Source organism: Sminthopsis crassicaudata, chromosome 2 (assembly GCF_048593235.1).
Source record: "Sminthopsis crassicaudata isolate SCR6 chromosome 2, ASM4859323v1, whole genome shotgun sequence".
Lineage (NCBI taxonomy): Eukaryota > Metazoa > Chordata > Mammalia > Dasyuromorphia > Dasyuridae > Sminthopsis > Sminthopsis crassicaudata.
In genome coordinates this window covers 568,347,356-568,374,609 of record NC_133618.1, presented here as the reverse complement: position 1 = coordinate 568,374,609, position 27,254 = coordinate 568,347,356, and the positions used below count along the sequence as shown (strand labels likewise).

Here is a 27,254-nt window from a genome sequence, read left to right as displayed (position 1 = left end):
TCTATTGTGCATCAATTCTGTGATTCCCAAAGAACCCAGCAATCCTTTCTTTGAAAAAAGAACTACAAATCAATCCCCATTGGAGTCCCCCATGTTGATATGAACAGATATTAGATTATAAAATGTTTGTTTTCTTTCATTCCCTGAAATAGGCTTTTTACATTTATATCTCTCCCTAAGGAAATGCTAAATGCTTTATCAGTATTACAACTCCCCTTAAAGTAATAAGTGGGCAAACCATACCATACCAGGCTGCAACCCTGCAAAGATTCCACAGGCTCCATACAAATTAGGACATGCTTATAGACCCAGGGCATCCTTTGGTGATACCTAAAAAAATTGTAGCTTCGATTAAATAAAAAGTGAAAATATGAACCCTACAGAATGAGCTTCTTTGAGCTCATTTAAGTCCAACTTTTTCTGGCTATCAATTCCATCATTGCTATTCATTTATTCATTCAATAAACATGTATTAAGTATCTATAGTGTGCAATGCATGACAGAGAATGCAAAAATTTATAAAACACGGCCTCTTTTCTCAAGGAATTTGTGATTTTAAGAAGTATGGAGGTAAAGAAATAATGTAGAAGCTAGTAGTTTTATGTATAGATGCTCTGAATCTTTCTTCAAAGTTAACATGATTTGTTGCATTTAAGTACTAACAAAATTTAGGTTTTGCTTTATCCTCCATTTTGGTGTCATCTAGGCCTGCCAGAAACAGGACTTCTACAAGAGCAAAATGTCTGGAAGATTGTGGTTCAAAGCCATTTTTGCTAGCTACCAGTGAGACCTAAAAAAGAGAGAACATAGGAGTTCTTCTGAAAATTAAAGGAGTCTATGCTCAGGATGAAATTGAATTCTATTTGGCCAAGAGATATACCTATGTATATAAAGTCAAAAACAGCACAGTGACTCCAGGTAGGAAACTCAAAAGAACATTAGTGATCTGGGGAAAAGTTAGTCAGGTGCATGGAAATAGTGGAATAATTCATTCCAAGTTCAGAAGCAATCTTCCTACCAAGGCCATTAGACACAGGATCCAAGTAAAACTCTATCCCTCAAGGATCTACAATGTGAAAACTAATTAAATAAAATTATACCTTTTTTAAATGAAAAAAAAAAAAAAAAACCCTCTAAGTTTTGTGCTTCCTGGAAGGAGAATGTCAGAAAAAAAAAAAAAAAGCCAGTTTGCTTCAAAGAATGGTTATCAGTGTCTAAGGAGTGATTGTCTCCCATGAATATGGTTGATAAGCATTAATTGTCCTTAGGTACTCCATATTGCACTATTATCTTTGCATCTCCCTTCACCTCTATACATCTATGCCATGAGGAAAACAAGAGCATGTAAAGTCAGTTCTGTAAAACATAAAATTGCTCATAGACAAAAAGGTAACTAAAGTGTTAGTTTTTTCAATAAGATGATTTTAATACTACATATGAAATATTTTGTCAATCAGCATTTTTTCCTTTCCATATCATGGTGATGTCCCCCAAAAGTTATTTTATGAAAAATTTTTTTTCTGAATTATTTCACCAGTTGCTGAAAAGTAGACTACATCCTGAGAAAATATGACAAGACAGGGAATGCTGATTGAATTGAAAATGATAGACTTAATCATTGGAAATGTTAAAAAAAATCTTTTTAAAGAATTATAAGGGAACTCAAAGGCCATCTAGTCCAACTCACTCATTTTATAGATGTAGAAAGTGAGGCTTATTAGAAGTTAATAGTGATTGTGAGCTTCTTGAGAACAGGGAATTTTTTCTATATTTTGCTCTTTTTGTATTTTGAATGCTTAGTAAGTGACTGCAATTCACTTCCAAGATGACAATGGATTTATGATTTCATCATTGTAAATACTACCACTCTCAGGACATAACAATTTCTCCATGCCTTCATATCCTGAGACTTTCTTATGTCTTCTTTGTCTTTTCCATTAGCTATCATAGATAAAATTCATATTTGTATATAAAGCTGCCCACTTACATCTTTAAGTGACTATGTTTGTGACATGGCATTAATTGCATCTGCATATGTCTGTATGCTTTTTTGAAACTCCAAAAATAACCTGTTAATGGCATGATAATCTATATATTTTCTCTATATTTTAAACTATAAAAACTAATGGTGGGATCAACTGTATTACAAAATACTAGCTTTTAAAATAATACGTTTTGGCCAGGAATGCCAATCTCATTTTATACAAGATTTTACAATTGGATTTTCAATAGGAAAAATGGGAGGGGGGGAGTTTAATATCAAAGAATGGTATTAAACCCTTTATTAGTATACTAGAAATGTCTAATCAATTCCATGGTTTACTTAAACATCATTTTTGCACAATATAAAACCCAAATAAATAATATAATGAAATCCAGTAGTGAATAAGAGCAAGTATCACTTGGCACATATTAAAGTCCCAAAATACAGAATGTAAGGAAGCTCAGAACACAACCTGTATTTTTCAAGGGCACCATTTTCTCTATTGAATTCCTAAATAAGTTGATGGTCTGTTGAAAAAAAAATTAATGTTTTGGAATGTCTAAAAAATGAATGTAAGCTAAGGACTCTAGACTTTCTATTCACCATCTGGAATCTAGTTTGAGAGATACACAAATAGACCTGGAGTTCACTATAACCTGAAGGGTATTTATTCTATATTGACATTACAGTATATGGTAAATGCAAACAGCAATTTTAAGGCTCTAAAAATAGACACTCACCTTTGATCTAAAAAGCATTTTTAAATCTAGAATATGCTTCAAAAGGATGTTCTTGTACTATGTTTAACACAGACAAAAACTGCTGGTTTATGCAGAATATTTTGTTGGTGGTGATGGCGGTGATTTGGAACAGTCTAGGTCAGCTAATGCATTTTCATGTAATAATGGAATGTGATGTGGCTATCAAGAAGGCTGTTTTATAAATATAGCCCAGAGAAATATTTGGCAGCTGATATAGGCAAAGAAATGACTAGAGAACATTTCCTACTATGTATCTGTGAAACGAATAATTTATTCTTAATATACAGTTGACTGTGTCTAATATTTCACCTATATTAAGTAATATAAAGTAGCCAGGTGAATATTTAGACTATGTTAATCTTCTGAGTGTTCCCTAAAACCTCTATTCTTGTTAATAACTCACATTTATATTGAGTTTTATGATTCACAAAGTGCTAAACCCATAATAATCATCTGAAGTAGGTAGCAAAGTGTTATTATCCCCAGTTTACAGATGATAAAATTTGAGGTACAGAGAAATCAAGTGACTTGTTCAGGGTAACACAGTCTCGTAAGTGTTAGAAAGACTCCCAGACTAGCCCATTCTCTCTCTCTCTCTCTCTCTCTCTCTCTCTCTCTCTCTCTCTCTCTCTCTCTCTCTCTCTCTCACACACCACAGACTGCCTCACTATTAAAAAGGCTTTTTTTATGCTTCGGTCTGGTTATTTTTACAGCTAGAGAGTATTAATGAGTACTTAACTGACATTAACAACAGTAATGATTAAAGTGCTACAAAACATCTTTTGTTAAAAAAAGGAGCTAGGAATAATAGTTATCTGTACTCACTCTTTAAAATTCTAACTTTAACTTATTATGTTCATTTGCTCTTTTGCCTAAGATCTTGGCTGTACAAGAACACTTGTACTTCAAGAAGAGGCCTCTATTGTTCCAAGATGTATAGTAAATACTGATGGTAAACCAAGTAGTTCAGTAGTGATAGACTTGAACCACTTTCTATTCTCTTTTTCTTTCATTCCTTAAGCATGACATTTTTTTTTTAAACTAGGAAATAGCTGTGTCCAAGCACCAAGTGGGGAGGTGTAGAATGGAAAGCTAGCCAAATATTTTTTAATCTGAAATCCTGCAATGCCACCATCTGGGATAGTGAAGGAAGGGGAAAGGTTGAGGGGGGAGAAAAGCAAAGCACCATTTCACATGATTTGATTTCATTCTGTTTTAAGAGAGGAAGCAGGGGGAGTTTTAGGTTTCCCAGATCTAATTTTCATAGAACCATAAATTTAACTCAGAAGTACCTTAAAAGTCTCCTATTCCAATCTGCTCATTTTTACAGATGAGCAAAATACATTCTAGAGAAACCCTGCATCTTGCATGCATTTCAGTAGGCTGTGTAGCTAGAATACTAGTCCAAGTCCTTGGACTCCAGAATGAGTTTCCCACAGCATTACAGCAATCAGATCATTCAAACAGCTGAATTGACCTTGCCTGAAATTCCCTGATCAATAAAGGAGATCCTACAACTAGATTGACTATGGACATAGGCTCCATTCATTAAAAAAATTATCAGTTCTCCATTTAATTTTGACCATGTAGCATATTGAACACATAGATTCATCAAGCCTTATTCTGGGCAATTCCCTAAATTTTCTTGGACCAAGACATTTTCTGAATGAGAAATCCTTGATGTCAAAGTTTTGTAGGAACTTCACCCTTACTCTGCAAAATTATTAGTTTTATTAAAACAAAGGAAACCTTTTATAATGCTGTAATAGTGAGTATGGGGGTGGAGGAATCAGGACTAATACCAGCCTCATTTATCAACTGATAAATCAGGTTTGGGGGATTTGGTTTGTTATGTTCTATGGGCTTCACGTGACCTGTTATATTGTTGAATCAGTGTAATAATGAGCTATTTTATAAGAAAGCTCTGCCATAGTATAACTGAAACTTATAAGATAATGACAAGCAGCATTGCAGTGCTGGAATCTTTTGAAGAGAGAATACTTCCCCTTCAAATTCTTTTAACTTGGACACACAGACCTAGATATATAGTATAGTACATAAGGGTTTTGTGTCAATTTTTTGCACATTTTAACAAAAGTTAAAGCCTCGGTTTCTTGTTAGGCACTTAGTTCATTAAATGTGACATCATTCAATATTTGAAAGTCTTGTTTTCTTTCTATTTGACAAAGAGAAAAATGATTGTAGTTACTGGCTCAAATGACTATTTTTGCAATGTTGTTTTCAGAATTCAAAGGTTTTTTTTTTTTCCATTCAGAACAAAAAACATTTTAAAATCATCTCAAAATCCAAATTACTGCATGATACAGAGGATCATTAAGAACCTGATGATGATTTCAGTAGTGGTGGAGTAGCATCATACATATATGTGTGTCTATACATGTGTATGTATATATGGAAATTTTATATTAATGTGTGTATATGGATATACACATATAGGTATCTATTCTGAAGCAGCAATAGAATAACATTAAGGAATTTTTTGCAGCAATGATCTACATTATTCTAAAAGATAGTTTCTTTAGCAAATTGTCTAGATTTTTTTTTTTTTGGAAAAAAAGCTACTAGGTCACAATTTCTTCAAAATCTGACAGTTGCTTCATCTGTTCCACCTGCATAGAATATCTTCTGATAAGCTTCTTTTTGTTTCTTAAATCAACTCTCTTTGGTGAATTTGGAGCAACAGGGATCATAGGTTTCAAGCCACTAGCAAGTGGGGAAGATGGTTTACTACTGGACCTGATATCAGGAATGGGTGGATTCGGATTCACATTTAGAGGGGGCAAAAATCCAGGCCTAGTATGAGAAATATGATCAAGTAAAAGAGTTCCAGAACCCCGTCTTTCTAACAAATTGGGAGGTCTACGACGAACCGAGCCTGGGGAAGTGCTAGGCACCCCATCAAGAGATTCCCTAGAGCCATTAAATAAAGCCAAGTGAGAGCTGTTGAGTTTTTTCCGATCTATTGCTACTTTACCGTTATCAAGTGACACAGAATTTGGTGAATCACCACAGAGCTGTATATCTGAATCATAGTGACCATTTTCTAACCTTCTGAGAGAAGCTGAATCCTTGATGGAGGTTGATGCTGAGGTGGTAATGCTTGAATTATCTTGATCAGCAGGAAGAGTGCTCCTTCTGGCTAGGCGCTGATGGATGGGCTGATTTTTTTCATAGGCTGCTTTCCATGATGCTGGTGCAGAAGTGGATGGGATCTTTAAAACTTGGTCAGTGACAGTGGGGAAGAGAGCAGAGTCTTTGCCTTCAATGCTGTTATTCCTTGAGAGGGGAGCCCTTTTGGAGAAAGATAATTCGTTGATACCCATGATGATTTCATCATCTGCACAGATGCTTTTGGTCTCCTCTTGATGAGAAGAAGCTGCTAGCACAGATGGTGCAATTAAGCCCCAAGGTTCTGACTGTAGCCTCTTCAACTGGGGCAAGCGAGCTCTTTTGAGGTTGCCAACTTTCCTGGTGGGTGATAAGGCTTCACTGGGAACCTTGATAGCATGGCACCCACTTGAACGCCCTGAATGAAGGCTAAAGAAATCATCTTCCTTTTCTCTGGGTGGAGATCCCAAACCTGACGTTTTTAATTCAATGTCAGATGGGGACATGCACAAAGCAGGTGATTGCCTGTCTTCCAACTTTGGTGAAGGTGGGATGTTAAGATACTGTTTAGTTGTTTTAGTGCCTGAAGATGATTTATCAGTAGTTATGATGATCACTTCCTTTCCCTTTGCCTTGCAGGCCTTCAGGAGATGTGTCAGAGTATCCTTATCATCAGCATTAATGGCATAAACCAGAGCTGAAGCTCCAGAACGGTCTTCTAAACTAGGATCAGCACCATTTTCCAGTAACAAGGAAACTACCTCTCCTCCTGCTTTCCTAATGCAAGCATGGATGAGAGCAGTTTTTCCTGATTTATCCTGAATATTCGGGTCTGCCCTATTGTCTAATAGGTATTTGACCATTTTGGACTTACTGATGCTTTGTTGGTCTACATGCTTAGTGATGCAAGCTACCATCAGTGCTGTTTCCCCTTTGTCATTGCTTTCATTGATGTAGGCCCCACCTTCCAGTAAGAGTCTAGTCAACCTAAGCCTTCCTAGCCATACAGCCTTTAAGAGTGAATTTCCATCTGTCCTCAGTTCCGTTGTTTCATCCATTTTACCAGATCCAGATTACTAGAATGGCAGCAACCAGACCTGATAAGATAAAAATGGGGAAAAGGGGAAGTAAAATACAAAATGTAATGAAATGTTACTGTACTATAAGGAATGACAAGAAATTGTGAATGCAAACAAGCATATATATGTGTGTGTGTATATGTATATGTATGTATATATATATACATATATATATATATACATATATATATACATATATATATATATGTATACACATACATGAATTGATGCAATGGGAAATAAGTAGGACAACCAGTTGGTTCAGTGGATAGACCACTAATTCTAGAGTTAAGCAGACTTGGCCTCAAATCTGGCCTCAGAGATTTACCAACTGTGTTACTCTGGGAGAGTCACTAAACCCTGTTTACATCAGTTCCCTAATGGATAAAATAAATTGGAGAAAGAAATGGCAAACCACCCAGCTATCTTTGCCAAAAATACCTCAAATGGGGTCACCAAACAGTCACACATGACTGAAATGACTGAACCCAACAAGGAAATAATATACATGAAGACTATAACAATGTAAATGGAAAGAATAATTAGTATTGTAAAATTAAAGGACAAATAAGACAATGGAAAATGAATGTTGTAAAAAATTACAAGGATAATATTTGACTCTAGAGAAGAAATATAAGAAGAGACCTCTCCCCATTCCTTGCAGAGATGGGCACTCTATATTTGTGAAATATTACACATAATGTGAGGGTTTTTCAGAATGTATTGATAAGATTTACTTTTTTTTCCCATTTTATTCTTTTGTTATTGTTGTTCTAAAAGAAAATTCTCTTGAGTAGGAGGGGATAAGAATGGATATAAGGAAAAATTTAGGTGACATAAAAACAACATGTAATTTTAAAAATTATTTTAAAATTATAATGTTTAGGTTTGTTTTTTTTCTTAAGGATTTTTAAGTCTTTTCATTTCCATCTAATATTCACTGCTTTTCCAGCAGATGTCACAATTCTCTTCTTTTTCATACAAAATTCTGAGTAGCTCTATTGGTGCAATAAACTCTCCTTTATTTAGGTTGCACAAAAATCAAGAGAAATAAAATGTATTCCTACTCACAAGTTTCTGAGAGGAAGATTCTCTCTCAGTATTTCTTATCAAGGAATTATCAAATCCATAAACTCAGTTTTAACTCTCTTCATGTCCTCAACAATACATAGGCTCAACTTTCTTCAATCATACTGCCAATCCTGAACCTAAATTTTTTCTTATTATATAATAAGAGATTTGTGTCCATGTAATTCATAAGGCAAGCTTGTTAGTACCTTCCTTGACAGAACCACACACTAGTTCATCTATTTTATACTGCATAGCATTTTATACTACCCTTGGTCAATTTCCACCTTCATATTTTCATATTTTACTTTTAAAACAACCTATGTCATGGGAAGCAAGTTTGTGTCATCTCCAAGGGTGTTTGCTCTTGTATTTAGTGCATATTGTGCCCTCTTTAATATTATCTCTTTGAGGATTCTTCCTAATGTTTTTATTATAATGAAAATTCCACTGTGCCATGCAAAAGCCTTATTTATTTATTTTATGGGAATCTAGTTTCTTTCACTTAATGCTAGATGATGCAGTTCTATTTCATTAGTAAATCAATATAGAAGAGAGCATCAAATAATTCAATACTTAAAAGCTCTATAATTTCATCAATGTGGTTATATCTTTTAGTGATTCAGATCATAATAGATTCATAGATTAGGATATTGTCTTCATAATTTGCAGTAACAACTTGTTTAAAAAAAATTCACTATGTGGTAACCAGTCTTCTAGTAATTAGCCTTTTTGAACTCAGTAGGCTGTTGCAATCTGTTACAAGATCATACTCAAAGCTATTCCATCATGACAGTACCTACCAGAATTTGCAGTCAGGGGACTAGCCTTAGAGAACAAGGTCAAGCAAAATGAAGTAATGACATACAAGAATGAAATACACAAAAATAAGATGAAAATATGAAGACAAAGTGAAATTACCAATAAAAATAGGTTTTACCTAAGTACAATAAAATCAGATATGGCCAACAGATCATGTATCCTATGTATAATAGTTCATGATGATTACTTTCAAAATGTAAGTCCACATGAGCTTCCTAAATCTTTTAAAGACTTGAATGTTAGCTATGGTTAACTGGAATTTTAATCATGTCTGATTTGACTGCTCCTATAAAGTCCCAGATTTGGTTCCAACAACAAAATTTATTGGTGATATAGAAAATCTAGATAGACTTTGAAGACCTCTTTTTAAAATACTCTTTCTACCATGCCTTAATGAAGAACCTACTAAGAAGGCTTAAGTTAAAATCTTGACTCTCCTATTTTCTCTTTCTAAGATTTTGGACAAGTTACTTGGTCTCTGCTTCAGTTTTCTTATCTGTAAAATGGGATCATATGAGTATCTTCTATACCTACTTAAAGAGTTGTTATAGAGAAGGGAGCAAAGAAAAAGTAATTCAATCAACAAATATTTTTAAATGTCTCCTATACACAAAGCATTATGTTGAGTGATGGAAATGGAATTCATACTTTAGACAATATACGAAACCTACGTTTTATAAATTAGAAGGAAATAGACATAAATACAGATAACTACTGTGGAGAATTACTTTGAAGAGTGGCTTTTCAGCTAAATTTAAAAGGAAGTAAATAGAAGGAAAGCATTGTAGGATGAGAGAGCTCTCTCATCCTTTAAAAAAATCACTTTAAACTAACATTTTTAACATCACTTCTCCATTTTAATACCCAACTAATTTTTTTTTAAATCTACATTTATTGTATCTGATTTTTACTTCTTGGTCCTTTTCAATCTGACTTCTGACTTCATGACAAACTAAAACTGTTCTTTCCAGAGCTACCACTGATTTCTTAATTGTCAGGTACAAAGGCTTTATATCACTCTTAATCTTTCTTGACTGTTATACATTTGATAATTCTGATTATCCTCTCTATATCAATCTTCATCCTCTTTGGATTTGGGGTTTTATAATTTTGTTTTGTTTTGATTTTTTGACATTGATCAACTTTTGGTTCTCCTACCTCTGTGACTCCTCCTTAGATTCCTTTAATGTCTCATCTTCCATGTCCTATTCCCAATTCTTTACTTTTAAAAAAAAACTTAAATTCACTTTATTTAAGCTCTCTATGGCTTTCTCTACTTTCTTTTTTTATTTAATCATTTTATTTTGAAAACATATGTATGGATAATTTTTAACATTCACACTTTCAAAACCTTGTGTTCCAGATTTTTCCCTCTTCCTCCCACCTTCCTCCTAGACAGCAAGTAATCTAATATATGTTAAATATGTGCGATTCTTCTATACATATTTCCACAATTGTCATGCTGTACAAGAAAAAAATAAGGTTAAAATGGAAAAAGAAGAGAACAAAAACAAAATGCAAGCAAACAACAAAAAGAGTGAAAATATTATATTGTGCTCTATACTCAGTTTCCACAGTCCTCTCTCTGGGTGCAGATGGCTCTCTTCATCACAAGACCATAGGAACTGGCCTGAATCATCTCATTGTTGAAAAGAGTCATGTCCATAAGAATTTATAATCTTCTTGTTGCTGTGTACAATGATGTCCTTGTTCTGCTCACTTCACATAGCATCAATTCATGTAAGTCTCTCCAGACCTTTCTGAAATCATCCTACTGATTGTTTCTTATAGAACAATAATATTCCATAACATTCATATACCATAACTTATTCACCCATTCTCCAACTGATAGGTATCCCACTTAGTTTCCCAGTTTCTTGCCACTACAAAAAGGACTGCCACAAACATTTTTGCACAAATGGGTTCCTTTCCCTTTTTTATGATCTCTTTGAGATACAGGCCCAGTAGAGACACTGCTACATCAAAAGGTATGCAGAGTTTGATAGCCCTTTAAAGGGTCATAGTTCCAAATTGCTCTCCAGTGTGGTTGGATGTGTTCAATGTATTATTGTTCCAGTTTTCCCACATCCCCTTCAACATTCGTCATTATCTTTTCTTGTCATCTTAGCCAATCTGAGAAGTTTGTAGTGGTACCTCACATTGTCTTAATTTGCATTTCTCTGACCAATAGTGATTTAGAGCACCTTTTCATATGACTATAAAGGGTTTCAATTTCTTCATCTGAAATTGTCTGTTCATATTCTTTGACCATTTATCAAATGGAAAATGGCTTAAATTCTTATAAATTGGAGTCAGTTATCTATATATTTTAGAAATGAGACCTTTATTAGAACCCAGTAAATTTTTCCCAGTTTATTGCTTCCCTTCTAATCCTGTCTGTGTTGGTTTGGTTGTACAAAAACTTTTTAACTTCATCTAATCAAAATTATCCATTTTGCATTCTATAATGTACTCTAGTTCTTCTTTGGCCACAGATTTGAGAGATAAACTATCCTTTGTTCTTCTAATTTGCTTAAAATATCATTCTTTATGTCTAAATCATGAGCCCATTTCGATCTTATCTTGGTACAGGGCATTGGGTGTGGGGTCAATGCCTAGTTTCTACCGTACTAATTTCCAATTTTTCTAGCAGTTTTTGTCAAATAGTGAGTTCTTATCCCCAAAACAGGGTCTTTGTGTTTATCAAACACTATTACTATAGTCATTTACTATTTTGTCCTGAACCTAATCTATCCCACTATCAACTACTCTATTTCTTAGCCAGTACCAAATAGTTTTGATGACTTCTGCATTATGATACAGTTTTATCTGGTACAGCTAAACCACCTTCAGTTGCATTTTTTTTTCATTAATTCACTTGAAATTCTTGGCCTTTCGTTCTTCCAGATGAACTTTGTTATTAATTTTCTAGCTCTGTAAAATAATTTCTTGGAAGTGTGTTTGGTATGGCACTGAATACCTAGATTAATTTAGGTAGTATTGTCATTTAATATTTAATAGCACTTGGTACTTTTCCAATTGATTAGATCTGACTTTATTTTGTGGAATGTGTTTTGTAATTCTTGATTATATTGTAATTCTTATCATTCCTGAATTTTTGGCAGGTAGATTCTCAAGCCTTCTCTATTTTCAAAAGCTGAATTATAATCTCTATGAAATAGTTCTTAGATCTAAATATTTAGTGCTGTTTTCTCATATGTCACTCATGTCTACCTAGAAGACTTTTCCAAATGGATGTCTTGAAAGAATCACAAGCTCTACATGTCCAAATCATAACTTATTATTTTTCTACAAAAAATAACTTCTAATCTTAAAATTCTTAGTTATGTTGAAAGCATCACTTCCTTTCAGTTACCAAGGCTCAGAAGACTCATCACAGTGCCTTTCTTAACTTCTTACTATCCTTCCTCTTTCCCTTATACAATAAATTTTAAGTCTTCTTGTTTATATTACTATGCTATCTATACTACTCTCATCCATTTTTATTTCTCTACTTATCCAACCACCATTCCAGGCAGGCCCAAATCTTCTCATCTTGGCTCTTATAACTGCCTCCTATATAGTTTACCTACCTCAAGCATATCATTTTTCTTGTCCATTCTCTACAAGAATGTCAAATTTTACACCTCTGAAAATAAAGACATATTTATTTTCACATTACTTTCAACTAATAATCTTCTAATTGGTCTCCCTGCCTCAAATCTCTTTCCCACTTTAATACATCTTCCATTCAACTGCCAAAATGATTTTTCTAAAATATAAATCTGATTGTGATTATATCTCTCTATTCAATAAACTCTAGTGACTTATCTCTAGGATCAAATATAAAGTCTTGCTCTTCAGCATTTAAAGATCTTCACAACCTAGATACTTCCTACTTTTTCATTTTTCTTACAGTTTATTTCCTTCCAAATACATTAAAAACAGCCCTACTACCCTGTCTGCAAATATGACACCCTATCTCCCATTTCCTCCTTTGCATTGACTATCTCCTATACTTGGAATGCTCTCTCAAAATCTCTTTAGAATTCTTGGCTTTATTTAAAATTCAGTTCATGTGCTACATCTACTATGAGACCTTATCTGGATTCTCCCACTCCCACTCCAGTTAATAGTCATCCCCTCTAATATTATCTTCCATCTAATCTTAAATCATCTAATATGTTCTTATTTATATATTTTGTCTCCTTTATACTGTGGGTTTCTTAAGGAAATGGATTATTTTTTTCTTTTTGTTTCAATCCCCAGGACTTAACACACTGCCAGGTACACAGAAAATACTTATTAAAGTTAAGTAAATAATAAATAATTATTTGGACAAATAAGTAAAAATGTTAATAAATAAAAATTAAGTTAAGTGGACACTTAATAAAATAATAATAAATGATTATTCATTGATTGCTTGATTCATTCTTGAAAATATTCTTCTCTTTCTTCTCTTCAGTAAGTCATCCCATAGTGATATTCCTAAAGCATAGATCTGACCTTGTTACTCCTCTGCTCAAAACACTTCAGTCCCTCCTTATTACTTTTGCATAAAATAAAAATGCCTTTGTTTTATATTCAAAGAGTTTAAAATCTATATCTGGCCTCCATTTATATATATATATATATATATATATATTTACATATATATACATATATGTATATGTTACTTCTTTTCATATACTCTGTGATTTATTCCTACTAGCTATTCTTCAAAAATGATATTCCATTTCTAATCTCCATGACTTTGTATAGCCTGTCCACACTTCTGCATCTCAGACTTCTTATTTTATTTCAAAGCTTAGCTCTAGCACAATATTCCTTATGAGGAATTTCCTGATTATTTCAATGATGAGATGATAGCTAATGTAAAAACAATCAGTGGTTATAATGGACAACGTTTGATGTGTGTCTTCATGGAGAAATGGGGATCAGGAAAGGCCCTATGATCTTAAAATTCATTGGTTAATGGTATCCAGAATGAAGAAGATAGAAAGGTTATATAACAGAACTGTGCACATTCTTCCCTGGCCAAACCCTATCTAAAGTCTTGTATTACTTTCTGAGCATCTCATTTTTAAGGAGAATGTCCAGAGGTGAGCAATAAATATGGAGAAGGATCTCAAGTTCATGGAACAGAAGAATAAGTAGAAAGAATTGTGGAGGTATAACCTAGCAAAAAAAGAATTAAATATATTTCTTGAAGGACTTGGAGAACTTTTGTTTGGAAAAGGAATTCGATTTCTGTTTGGCCAAAGAAGAGTAAATCAGGAGCATCGGGTAAAGGATCAGACGAAGATGACACTTAATGTTAAAGAAAAATATATCCTGACAAATAGAGAGAGAAATAGATCTATCCAGAAGTAAAATGACTGGGGTGAGGGGGAAGAAGAAGGAAAAAAAAACTTCATTAGAGTCTTGAATGAAAGTTGGATGACTAATTGTTAGAAATATATTGGTGGTAATTGTCAGTCTACTGTGGGTTGGGCTGGATGCCTTCTGAAGTCCTTTCCAGCTTTAAGATGCTGTGATTATGAAACACTGCAAAATTTTTTTTAGTAGACTGGTGAAATGAACAGATCCATACAAGTCAGGATTACTGGAAGGACTTGAAGACTGGGTAGAAAGAGTACAGGGGAAAATCCTATATTATATTATTAATATAGCTATATCAATAATAATGAAGATCTGTATTAGGGTGATATAAGTGAGAAGAGAAAGGCAGCAGATGGGTATAAGAGTCAGAAAGGAATTGACAGTGCTTATTACTTGATCAGATTTGAAAAGTAAGGTTCAGGAAAGAGACTAAAATAACTTCTAAGTTTCAATTATGGAAAATCAGGAAAATGGTAGTGTACAAGCAGAAATAGAGAGATCAGAAGGAGAAATAAGTTCAGGGCAAGGATAATAAACTATTAGTCTCACTATTCATTCCATTCCATTATTATCCAATTCTAATCTGTCTCAGAGTTGTTGAGGGTTTTTTCCATGTTTTCATTAAATTTACTCAATTTGCCTTTGATTGTTTCTTAACCGGGAAAAATGCCTGGTGGTGTGTGCTAGAGGCTACTTCTTATGAACGTAAGTAAATACCTTTACCAATGACTTGGGAGTTTGGTTGTTTGTTGTTTTGTTGTCATTTTTAAAAATAAGTTCTTAAATACTTTTCCAAAGAAATTTGGTCAACCTATCTGCATTAGGGCACTTTGAAATTATGTTTTGAAAGACAGAAATATTTCTATAAATAGGAAAATGTGGGAGTTTTCTGGGTTTAAAGTGTTTTATTCTTCATAATGTGGTATGTGAATTTTTCACCTAGTTACTGTAGCGAAGAAAGGAGGTAGGTAGGGAAAGATGCTGTTCTGCTAAATATCTACATACTCAGGATCTTCAGATTCTGAAAAATCTGATGACCACAATCCATGAATCATTTTGTATTCTATTTATATTTGCTTCTTTAATATGTCCTTCCCAATTGAAATGTTTTAATTGATTAAAATAGGGAAACTTGGCATGTATGCAGAATCAAATCCTTATCACACTGATATCAATTCAAACAAAAAGTTTCTTGTATCATGTTATTTAACCTGTTGGTTTTATTACTTTCATTTTGTGATTTTCTTTTAGTGACTATCGAACCAGAAAAACAGTGCTTTTTCTTTTATAGTAATATTCATTATTATCTTTGAGACCACCTGCCTATCTCTACTCCTTTCTGCTTCCAATTTAAATTGCTTATCCATATTTTCAGGGCTCTTCTTTCCTATGATCTTAATTTTCATCTTTTGTTTTTGCTTGTTCTTTTGCATAAGGACAAGTTCTTATTGCCTGACCAGTGGATGATTTCCTATCCTGACTTTATTGCAAAATAAAGATTTGGAACACACACACACACACACACACACACACACACACACACACACACATACATACACACACACACACACACAATAAGAAAAAGGACCGCCTTTTGCTAAGGTATAATCTCTCTATTAAATAGATAATTTGAAGTTTCTCTTATTCATTAGCTCTTCAATTTCTTTTTGTTGCAACCCCAGACAGAATTAGTGCTAGAAAAGTTGTTGGCTGATTTGAGTGACTTCTGCAGTTTTCACATTTTCTTATTCCACAAAGATTATAGGGACCATATGAAAATATTTTGTACTTGCACTTACTTTTATCTGGAAACAGCTGATGTTAAAGAAAACTATTTTTTTCCAAAGCCTAAGGAAAAACCATTCCTTTTTCAAGATTCCTCTTTGTCATGAAACCTATCCAAAATCACTTCATCATTCCCAAATATGACAGGAATAAATTGTATGCTGCTCAAAGTTGTGAGATATTCAGCAATGCCTTATTCATATTTATGTAAGACTATAGTAGGGCTAATAGGAATCACTGTCCCAAAGAGAAGAGAAATGTATTATAGTTTGGGCTCAATTCTAAAAAGGGATATTTTTACTTTCTCAATATTTGAATAACTTCAATTATAGACTGACAGTGCAAAAAGCAAGTATAAGTGAAATGCCCAATTGAATGAATCAAAATTAGTCATATTAAATTGTTGGATTTTTTTTCTTTTATACTTTCATGGTGTTCTTTGAAAACCAAGTGACAACATTGGTGTCAGTAGGATCTAAATTCAAATCTTAATCATGCAGCCTTTAACAAGTCATTTAATCTCTCTATGATTCATTTTCCTCATCTGTAAAACTGAGATAATATTAGGATCTACCTAATGGAACATGAACATTATTTGAGATATTATATATATATATATATATATATATATATATATATATATATATGTATATATAGTATATACATATATATATATATATATAAAATTTTGCAAATTTTGAACCATTAAATAAATCTATGTAGTCATAACTCTATAATTGATGATACCCAGGAATATCTATAAACTAGTACTATAAATTATTATTCTAATTTGTTCATACAAGTTTGGATCTGAAAGGAACCCTTGGGAATCATTGAGACTATCACCCTCATTTGACAAAACTGAGGTCAAATGTCACTTCACTTCCAAAAAACTGGTTAGTAACTGAGAATTTATTATTTCCTAAAATATTTCTTCTAATACCATGTACATTATAAGAGAACCATTCAATTAAAATTCTCTAAGTTCTATATTCTCAAATCCAAATGATCTGACTTGGCAAATCAGTTCCTTTCTAGCACCATTCAACACTGTTAAGTAGCCAGTGTTTGCCTTTGGTGCTAACCCTAACCCTTTCTTCAGTTCTGATTCCTACTCCTCCACTATCCTTTATAAGTTCCTACCATGTGTTCTATTCTTAAGTGCCCTGCCCTTATCAAATGTTCCCCATTATCTTGTTAGTTATAAAGAATGGATGCAATGAAAAAACATGTATTAAATATTTACTATGTACTAAATACATAGCTAAGATCTGTGACTACAAATAAAATAGTCAAATAGTTCTCACTCTCAAGGAGCTCACATTCTAATCAGAGAAGACAACACTATCCCAGATACTGGCATTTTAATAGATTTGCAGAGGATTATAAATATTAATTTATCTGTACATAAACCCTTGAAGGTAGATGCTATTATTATCTCCATTTTACAAACAGGAAATTGAGAAAGACAGATATCAAATATTTGCCTGTGTTCAGATAGCTAGTAAGTTTCTGAGTGTGGATTCAAATTTAGGGACTCCTGACTCCAGGTTTACATTTTATTCACTATACTACTTAGCTTCCACCAAAAAAATTCTTTGGAAAATACTGGGTTCTATCAGTTCTGTCACCGAATAGGTCTGTAATCTTGACTAAACCATTTCGTGTTGCTGGGTTTTATTTTCTTTCTCTAAAATTAGGGAACTTATCCATACATTCTCTAGTTTATCTGAGTTTATCTAAGTTTAATTTCTATATGACTTTCCTTACTTCTGAGTAGACTAGACACATTAGAGATTCAGTCTTTCTCTTTACCACTCCCTACAGTGTGATTCTTCAAGTCATAGTGGTGTCATGTTAAACTTCTTTGATTAGTACATTGGTAGAATTCTAAGAGACTTACATATTCAGTTACCATTTCTTTTTCTCTTAGAATCACAGCATAGAGAAACAATAGAAATGAGGGTAGGGAAATGATCTCCCCAGAGTTGGAGATTTTTCATAAATGTTTCATCATTAACTGTTTTCAAGATCTCTAGACCAGAGGGGCCAAATACAAGGCCAGCAGGAAATCTACCAAAACCAAATTAAAATATAATTGGGAAATATGTAACAAAATAAATAAAAATCTAATATAATAGGAATAGTGTTAACATATGGGTTTCTATGTCAATATGCTGTCTATAGGGATTCTTTCATATAGTATAGTGGCACCCATTTTTTTATTTAAATTTAATACCATTTTTTTAGAGATCTGAATAACCATGAACATGTCTTATTGCTGTTCTTTAATTTTAAAAAATCTGAATCCTGAAATACATTTTAACTAAATCTAATGATTATTGTAGCAATATTCTTTTATGTCAATCTTGTATGATGGAATGAAATGAAAACTGAACTGTGAAGCATGAGACATATGTCTAGTCTTGTGTCACTGGCTAGCTGCAATGTATCTCTACTCAATTCACGTCATCTTTTATGTGCGTAATAATAATAAATGGCTAGACCAAATAGCCTCCATGACCTCAATATAGAGATATATGATCTTATGTGAATATCTTATATGTTCACTTTGGAGAACTTTAAAGTTTGAACAAATTTTATGTATTATCTCATAAATGTGAGGAATAGAGAAAAAAGCTAAAGGTCTCATCCAATATCACACAGCTAGTAAATGTCTGAGGCAGGATTTGAACTCAGCTTTTCCTGACTAAAAGTCTCGTACTCTATCTACTTAATTATCTACCTATACCTCCTTACCTCATTTGAAACTATAACAACTTTGTGATATAGTCAGGACAGGCATTTTTATCTTCAATAAGAAAAGTAACTCAGAAAACAGAAATTCAATTCAATATTTGAAATGACTTTGAATTTAACTTTTCTGAGTTTTAATTTTCTTATCTATCAAAAAGGGATGACAATATTTTCCCTCCCCTTTACAAGTTTATTATATGTAGTGTGAAAACATTCCCTAAGCTAATAAGTTACATGCATATGTAAGATAATAGCATAGGATCATAGATCAGGATTTGGAAGAGTCCTCAAAGACCATTTGGTCTATTCCCTTCATCTTACATATGAAAAAACCTGAGATCCATAGAGGTTGTGTCTGGCTCAGGATTATACAGAAAATAATCAGTGGTAGGTTTTGAACTTAAATCCTCTGATTCTAGGACCAGTATTCTTTCCATAGTACCATACATATATATATGTGTATATACACACACATATGTATATATATATATATATATATATATATATATATATATATATGTACACACATATACATAAGCAGTTATTGATTGCAATTATATGTACCCATGGATAGCTATAAACAATTATACCAAGTGTTATTACAATGCTATCATTGACACTCTATGGCAAGTGAGTTTTAAATTGAAATTCTTAAATTGAATTATAAACTATGGATCTTTTTCTTATTAGTGAAATTTTAGTGCCTTCTCATTACTATAATTCTTTACTGAAAAAGATGAGCATATGTAAAACTAAAAAGAATTACTTAGGAAACACTGAAATTAATGTTTTATCCATAGAGCTGCAGATAAAACTATAATAGTTTTGCATGGGTAATTTGCAATTGTTTGGGTTTTTAATGTACATAAACCATCACAAATGGATAGAATTCATCATTAAACAACTGAACTATGAATTTCTAAAATAGGTATCCAGGGGAAGTATGACTTTATGGTTGTTGTTAAAATAAGTCTTACTAAAAAAAATAAGAATCCAAATCAGAGTAAAATCTAGGGAGAGTGGTATTAGATTTAACTATCACATGAAATTACCTTAATGAACTTCATATCTGGTACTTGGTAAATAACATTATCCCAGAGGATGCAACAAGTCAACTTTTCCTTTGTCTTTCACTTTGTTCTATGTGATCTGAAAGGGGTTGTTCCTTTTAATACTCCAAGTTTCTGAATTTGTCATTGACAGTAGATTCTTCATTTTTCATAATCAATATGCTATATAAAAAGAAAACATGTTATATGACCCATAACCCTCATCATTACTGAATTTCTGACTTCAGTTCTTCAATTGCCAATTCCGGACATTTCATTTTACCATGAATAAAGGAAGAGAAAAGAATAGAAATTATTTATAAGAGGAAGTATATCATGGTCTAAAACTGATGACTTGTACCAGAACTTTCTATGTGAGTTTGATAAAATCCTTTTCTTTACTGAAATGCAATTCATATGATAATATATATTACATGTTCCAATACATGTGTATACAATCAGCAGAAGAACAATGCATTAAGATGATATAATAATGGATCAGCAGGTCTCTTAGTCTTTCAATGATAACAATATTCACATATGTGCTACTTCAAATGAAGATAAGAATATATTTACATTTAGAAAAAACTCCATTTCAGTGTTGAAAAGTAATTAATTCATGTGAATCATTATTTTTACTGATTGTGATAACATATTTCTATTGTCATTTATAGTTTAAAAAAGTTCACACACATCAATCTTATCCTTACAATATAGTAATGAACTGGTAAAACAGATTCATCTCCTCTTTACAGCTAAGGAAAATAAGACTGAGAAGTTGAGACCTGTGAAAAGTCATACAAAGTCTACAGTGGTTGAGCTGGGGTTACACTGATTTCAATCACAGAGCTTATTCTTGGACATTTACTAAAGGAATACATTTAGCTATACACTTATCCTACCCCGACTTACCCCTCCCATTTATATTCCAGTTATGTTCCATTCACTGCCACTTTTAATATACATGTTTCTGAAACAGAAAATAAAATGAGATATTAATTGATAAATTAGATAACAGGTTTATTTAATAATATTGAGTTATATATTTAGACTATTCACAAACACCCCCCAAAAAATTATGACTGGAAAGAAATGAAGTATGCACTAGAACTTACATGATTTGAAGAAATGATCTCAAAGTCTTCAGTCATTTGAACTAGTCATTACACTAGTCATTCTCTAGTGTAATGTGCATCACACTAGAGAATAAGCAACATTGTTGTTTTATTATTGTTATTTAATTAGACTTTTTAGTAACTGTAAACAAGCAAGTTAAACTTCCAAATAAGGAATTATATAACATTTTGGATTAAAAACCAAATTCATTGTAAACCTTCAACTCATTTTCAGTTTTTCATTGCATTATTAATTCGTTTTAAAAACATAATTCAATGTGACTATGATGAGGCAAAATGGAAATAACACTAATTATGGAGTCAGAGGACTTAAATTAAAATCAAACTTATTACCTGTGTGACACTGGGCAACTTTCCTATTCCTAAATTTCTTAGTGAAAGTGTCGGACTAGACGCTGAAGTTCTTTCCAGCTCTGAATCTATGGATCAAAGCTAAGAAAGACTGTTCAGAGTCCACATAATTAACCACTTCTTGAAACTTAGTAGTGCCTTTTTGAGCAATCTTTTTCTTTTGTGATGATGGGAAGTAAAAGGAAAGGAATAAGAGGGTGTTTATTCAAGGGGTTTAAAGATTTTTGAAATTGAGTTTCTTTGTTTTCTGTTCCTTCAGTTTTAGAATCCTTCATTAAGTTAGATGCCACGTTACATGGTTAGGGCCTCACCCTTAAAGTAGGAGAAACCGGGAGAAAAGAGAACCAGTAAAATCTTCCGGAATTCCAAGCCTCTCCCCATTGAACAAGGCTGTGTACCTGTCCATGGTCCTGAACTCTGTCAGTGATGGTACTCTGTGGGTTTTCAAAGTGTTGAAAGGATCTTGAGTGGATCTGTGCGAGTATCTAATGTACTATTGGTGTCATATATATATACCTCCCAGAAGGCAGAGTGTGTGGGTTTGTGCCTCTGTGTGTTTATGTGTGTGGGCATCCAGGGCATTAAGGGCTTTCCCAGCCTTTTCATGTAAAAATACTGTCTTCCATCCTACTGCTTTAACTCTGACCACAGTTAAACCTGAAGCAGTTTCTGGACACTCCAAAATGTCGAGAAAAGAATACTAAGAGACCAGCCACACATCTAAGGCATTTACCTCTTTCTTATCTTACCTTTCAGAAAGCCCTCTTCTCCCAGTCTTTATAAAGCCTCCACCCCCAAGCAAGAAAAAAAAAAAGAAAGAAAGAAAGAAAGAAAGAAAGAAAGAAAGAAAGAAAGAAAGAAAGAAAGAAAGAAAGAAAGAAAGAAAGAAAGAAAGAAAGAAAGAAAGAAAGAAAGAAAGAAAGAAAGAAAGAAAGAAAGAAAGAAAGAAAGAAAGAAAGAAAGAAAGAAAGAAAGAAAGAAAGAAAGAAAGAAAGAAAGAAAGAAAGAAAGAAAGAAAGAAAGAAAGAAAGAAAGAAAGAAAGAAAGAACTTCCGGAGAAGGGATAACTCTTACCTTACTTGGAGCAATTTTTTGGTGAGGCTGTCTTGGTTCATACCCTGAGTCAAGCGTCAATGCCAAATATTAAATCTTGGGCCAGGTTGGGGAGGGGTCTGAGAAAAGGGGCTCTCAAAAAGGTGAAAGAGCCTGTTTCCTCCCCCACTGTCTCTGCAGATCGCTAAGCAGTGCTTGGGGGCATAGTCTGGCAGTAGTGGGCAGAGCATCGGCTGCTTTCCAACTGCTTCCCCGAGGCTTTGCAAAGGCAGAAGGACTTACCCAGAACTTCTTCTCCACCCCCTCCCCCAGCATTTGGTGAATGAAATGTCGGAGTCAGTGACGTCGAATTACTTCCCTTTCCCCACAACTGAGGTGTATGTTGAGAGGTGGGGGAGGTAGGAGGTGGAGCAGGCAAAATGTAGAAAGAGAAAAATATTCCTTAGTTGAGATTCCTTCTTCGATTCCTGCAATGCAAACCCAGTTACCTACCTTCCCTTCCTCCCTCTCTCCCTTTGGTCAGGCTGCCGTGGAGCCGCCCGCGCCAGAGAGAAAGCAATGCTTCTGCTCCTTCTCCCTGAGCCCAGAAGAAAGCAATGTGTGGGTGTACTGGGGAGGAAGGATGGAGCAGTGGGGGATGTCTGTACCTGCAGCAGTAAGAAACACTGCCTGCCCTTTCTCACTCCCTTAATACTGGAAGTACATTGGGCTTAGTAATGTAGAATAATAAAAATCATCATTAAATTTTAGAGATGGAAAAAGAATTTCATAGTGCCCCAACATTTTACAAATCAGAAAATAAAAATGTAGTCCAGAGAAATGAAATTGTTTTCTCAAAGCCACACAATGGTGATGCAAAATTAGAAGCTAGTCCTGGACTCCATGCATCAAGCTTCCGTGGTGTAGAGCAAATGGCAAGCAACATTGTCAGGAGTTCCTCATTGTGAGTTCCTTGAACTGATGAAATCATAAAGTTTTTAATGATAATTTGTATTTCTTCTTTTAAGAATTATCTATTTAGATCTTTGCCTTCAATTCAAATCTTGCCCACTTGTCTATTGGCAAGTTATTCTTAATCTTATATCTATGTCAATTGTCCATCAATTCAAAATGTCAGATTTTTATCAGAAACACTTTAAGGAAACATTTTCCCAGTACATATTTTCATTCTTTTTCTGGCTGAACTGATTTTGTTCATGAAAAAGATTTTAATTTTATGAAATCAAAATTTTCTATTCTGTCTTTTATAACTTTCAGTATTCTGTGTCTTATTGAGAGTTCCCCCCATTCCCAGGTATGAATTATGTAATATTCCACTCTCTACTTTTAATGATGTAATTTTTGTATATAAATAAATCATCCATTCCCTTAGTCTTTATCATCATATATGGTTTAACAGACTAGGCTAACTGTCTTTTCTGTGGATCTGTTTTTCTTTTTTTTCCTTAGCAGCTACTGTGGAATAAAGATTCAGTTCCATCAAGCAGTTTTTAGTCTTGAATTTGTTCCACATTAAATTATCATTGTCATTTGCTACTAAGTCTTGCTTATGCAGCCCATTACACTTTTCTGTTTCAGTCAATTATAGTTTTGATACTGTTAACATAATTTAATGTCAACTAATAGTAGATTACTTTAAACCATACTTTTTTCTCATATAGGTGTGTGTCAGAAAAAGATCAAGAGTTCTATTTATGGTTCAATTTGGTGAGTTTATAAGACTTTTAGGGAGACTTTTGAGCATTTCTTTTTTATATAAATGTTATAATTATAAAAATTTCTTTTTGACATTACATATGCATGAATAATTTTATAACATTATCCCTTGTATTCATTTTTCCAATTTTTCCCCTCCCTCCCTATACTCCCTCCCCTAGATGACAGGCAATCCCATACATATTACATGTGTTACAGTATAACCTAGATACAATATATGTGTGTAAATACCATTTTCTTGTTGCACGTTAAGAATTGGATTCCGAAGGTATAAGTAACTTGGGTAGAAAGACAGTAATGCTAACAGTTTACATTTAATTCCCAGTGTTCCTTCTCTGTACTTAATTGTTTCTGTCCATCATTGATCAACTGGAAGTGAGTTGGATCTTCTTTATGTTGAAGATATCCACTTCCATCAGAATATATCTTCATACAGTATTGTTGTTGAAGCGTATAGTGATCTTCTGGTTCTGCTCATTTCACTCAGCATCCGTTCATGTAAGTCTCTCCAAACCACTCTATATTCATCCTGCTGGTCATTTCTTACAGAGCAATAATATTCCATAACATTCATATACCATAATTTACCCAACCATTCTCCAATTGATGGATATCCATTCATTTTCCAGTTTCTGGAAAAGAAACTATGAAAAGAGCTGCCACAAACATTTTGGCACATACAGATCCCTTTCCCTTCTTTAGTATTTCTTTGGGATATAAGCCCAGTAGTAGCAATGCTGGATCAAAGGGTATGCACAGCTCCAAATTGCTCTCCAGAATGACCAGATTCTTTCACAACTCCAACAAAAATGTATTAGTGTTCCAGTTTTCCCACATCCCCTCCAATATTCATCATTATTTGTTCCTGTCATCTTAGCCAATCTGACAGGTATGTAGAGGTATCTCAGAGTTGTCTTAATTTGCATTTCTCTGATCAGTAGTGATTTGGAACACTCTTTCATATGAGTGGATATAGTTTCAATTTCATCATCTGAGAATTGTCTGTTCATATCCTTTGACCATTTATCAATTGGAGAATGGTTTGATTTCTTATAAATTAGGATCAGTTCTCTATATATTTTGGAAATTAGGCCGTTATCAGAACCTTTAACTGTAAAAATATTTTCCCAATTTGTTACTTCCCTTCTAATCTTGTTTGCATTAGTTTTGTTTGTACAGAAAATTTTTAGTTTGATGTAATCAAAATCTTCTATTTTGTGATCAATAATGATCTCTAGTTCTTTGAGGGTTTCTTTCTAAAGAAACTGTGGACATGCCTATAAATATCTTTTGATTGTCACAGGATTGTCTATCCCTTAGATAAATGCTTTTTTGGAGTCTCTTCAAAGATGAATTTGAGTTGTTGATTGAAGATGCATACAAGTTCAATGTGTTGGTTTGGATTTTAAGAAGAATGGAATTTTGTGGGAAGGATATAAATCCTATTATTATTGTCATTTTAGAGTTGAGGAAACTAAGCCAGAAAGTATTTGAGTAACTTATCAGGGTCATCTACTAGCATCCGAGACAGATTTGTATTCAAGTCTTCCTAATTCTAAGACCATTGATAGTCATCACAACACTCTAGTGTGGTAAAAGAGTTACCACATTTTGCTTACTTGTGTGGCAAGAAGGAAAAGTTTCTGATCCTTACCTTCCTGGGATCTTTTTGCCTTTTTTCTCCTTTTCTAAGACTTGTCTGAAAACATATATGTGAAGACTTATAGGTTCTTTATGTCAAGACCAAAAAGTGTTAAAGCTCAAAGTCACATTTCAAAGGCAGATGGACATAAGTTCATTCACTTGTCTCATGAAAGGGCTTCCAAGATAATCTGATTTCATTTTGAAATTGTCATTAGATTGTGAACTCTTTGAGGACAGGGACTGCCTTTTGCTTCTATTTGTGTTCTCAGTGCCTGGTACATAATAAATGTTTAGTGAGTATTTTTCATTGACCAATTGTCTAATCGTCAAAGAAGGAAGTTTTCTTAGAAGGTAACACCCTCACAGAGTTCTGTGCAAGTTGTACTAAGTTTGAAAATTTAGAAATTTGGCCTTCTAGTACCATGCCTCTTAAAGAGAGGGAAAAATTATTGTTCATGTGATGGCAAGTGTTGTGAAGAGAAACACCAAGGAGCTATCATCATAAAATGGGAGAGAAGAGATCTGGATATTACCCTTTGCTATTTCCTTGAGTGATTTATATGATTTTGGTCAATAGGAAGAAGATCATATAGCAGCTCCAAAGTCTTTTTCTCTTCCATGGGAAGTTCTATCAGAATAGAGTACTGTCTTACAAGTCTGTGGGCAAGGAAGGCTAAAAAGTTTGTCAAAGAAAGAGATTCAATGGAGTGTTTGGAAATCAAAGTACCAAAGTCTTAATGACTTTAAGACCTTGTGTTACACTGAAATCTCCTTGAAAAGGAGAATTATGCAAATTATTAATGAATCATTGTAGTCCTTGATGTGTTTTAACTTTATTTAGGGTTTTGAGTCTTTTGAATGCTACAAATTTTCTTTGGATTAAAATGAAGGAAGCATCATACCCAATAAGCGTATTTTCTGAGATAATATGATCACTAATATAAAAGAAGTTGTTTTCTGAAAACATTTCCAACCAAAAAAAACCTCACAAATAAATATGGGCCAGATATAAAGTAAATAAAGCAAAATATGTAATATAAGGATACCAAAAAATATCATGATATAAAAACCTTGTGAAATAACATTGAATAATTGTCATATCTCAAGCTCCCCACTCTGTACCTCTATTCCCTCTTCGTACCAAGTTCAGTCAGCAAAAGAAAGTTTATATCCTTGCACCTCAGATTACAGCTGTAGGAATTTCTGGAATTTTCTCTAATGGCTCAATATAAACTATTTATTTTTACCTTTATACTCTGGATAGATGGAGAAAAATACTAAAGGCAAAAGAAGATAGCAATTTACCCATCTACATGAGGGAAGAAGAGAAACTAGAAGAGGGAATAAAAGACACAGTAATGCTCATCTGAGTTGGAGGAAAAGACTTTCCATGAAGGGAGGTAATGGACTAGAGCAGAGGTTATCAAACACCAACAAGGCCCCTGAGGACTAAAAATGTTTTTTTCCCTAGTTTTTTTTTATTTTATTAATAAATTAACAATTAATTAATACATTTTATTAATACATGAATAATTTAT

General features: G+C 33.4%; 1 protein-coding gene, 1 long non-coding RNA gene and 1 pseudogene across 2 annotated transcripts; 1 reads left to right on the top strand and 2 right to left on the bottom strand.

Annotated features, from left to right (window-relative positions):
* The first annotated feature begins 739 nt into the window (after positions 1-739).
* Positions 740-1,088, top strand: LOC141552973 (large ribosomal subunit protein eL33 pseudogene; annotated as a pseudogene).
* A 2,722-nt stretch (positions 1,089-3,810) lies between these two features.
* ANKRD34C (ankyrin repeat domain 34C) lies at positions 3,811-19,892 on the bottom strand. Its single transcript, XM_074295212.1, has 2 exons — positions 19,820-19,892; positions 3,811-6,971 (listed from the first exon to the last, which is right to left on the bottom strand). The coding sequence occupies exon 2, from the start codon at positions 6,930-6,932 to the stop codon at positions 5,328-5,330; it is 1,605 nt and encodes a 534-aa protein (XP_074151313.1). The 5' UTR covers positions 6,933-6,971; positions 19,820-19,892; the 3' UTR covers positions 3,811-5,327.
* On the bottom strand, positions 19,889-22,840 carry LOC141558271 (uncharacterized). Its single transcript, XR_012487024.1, has 3 exons — positions 22,378-22,840; positions 20,729-20,786; positions 19,889-19,999 (listed from the first exon to the last, which is right to left on the bottom strand). It is a non-coding gene; the product is annotated as an uncharacterized LOC141558271 (long non-coding RNA).
* Between the last annotated feature and the right edge of the window lie 4,414 nt (positions 22,841-27,254).

Bases quoted from the DNA above. Each gene is read 5' to 3' on its own strand.
- ANKRD34C (XM_074295212.1), bottom strand. From the start codon at position 6,932: ATGGATGAAACAACGGAACTGAGGACAGATGGAAATTCACTCTTAAAG.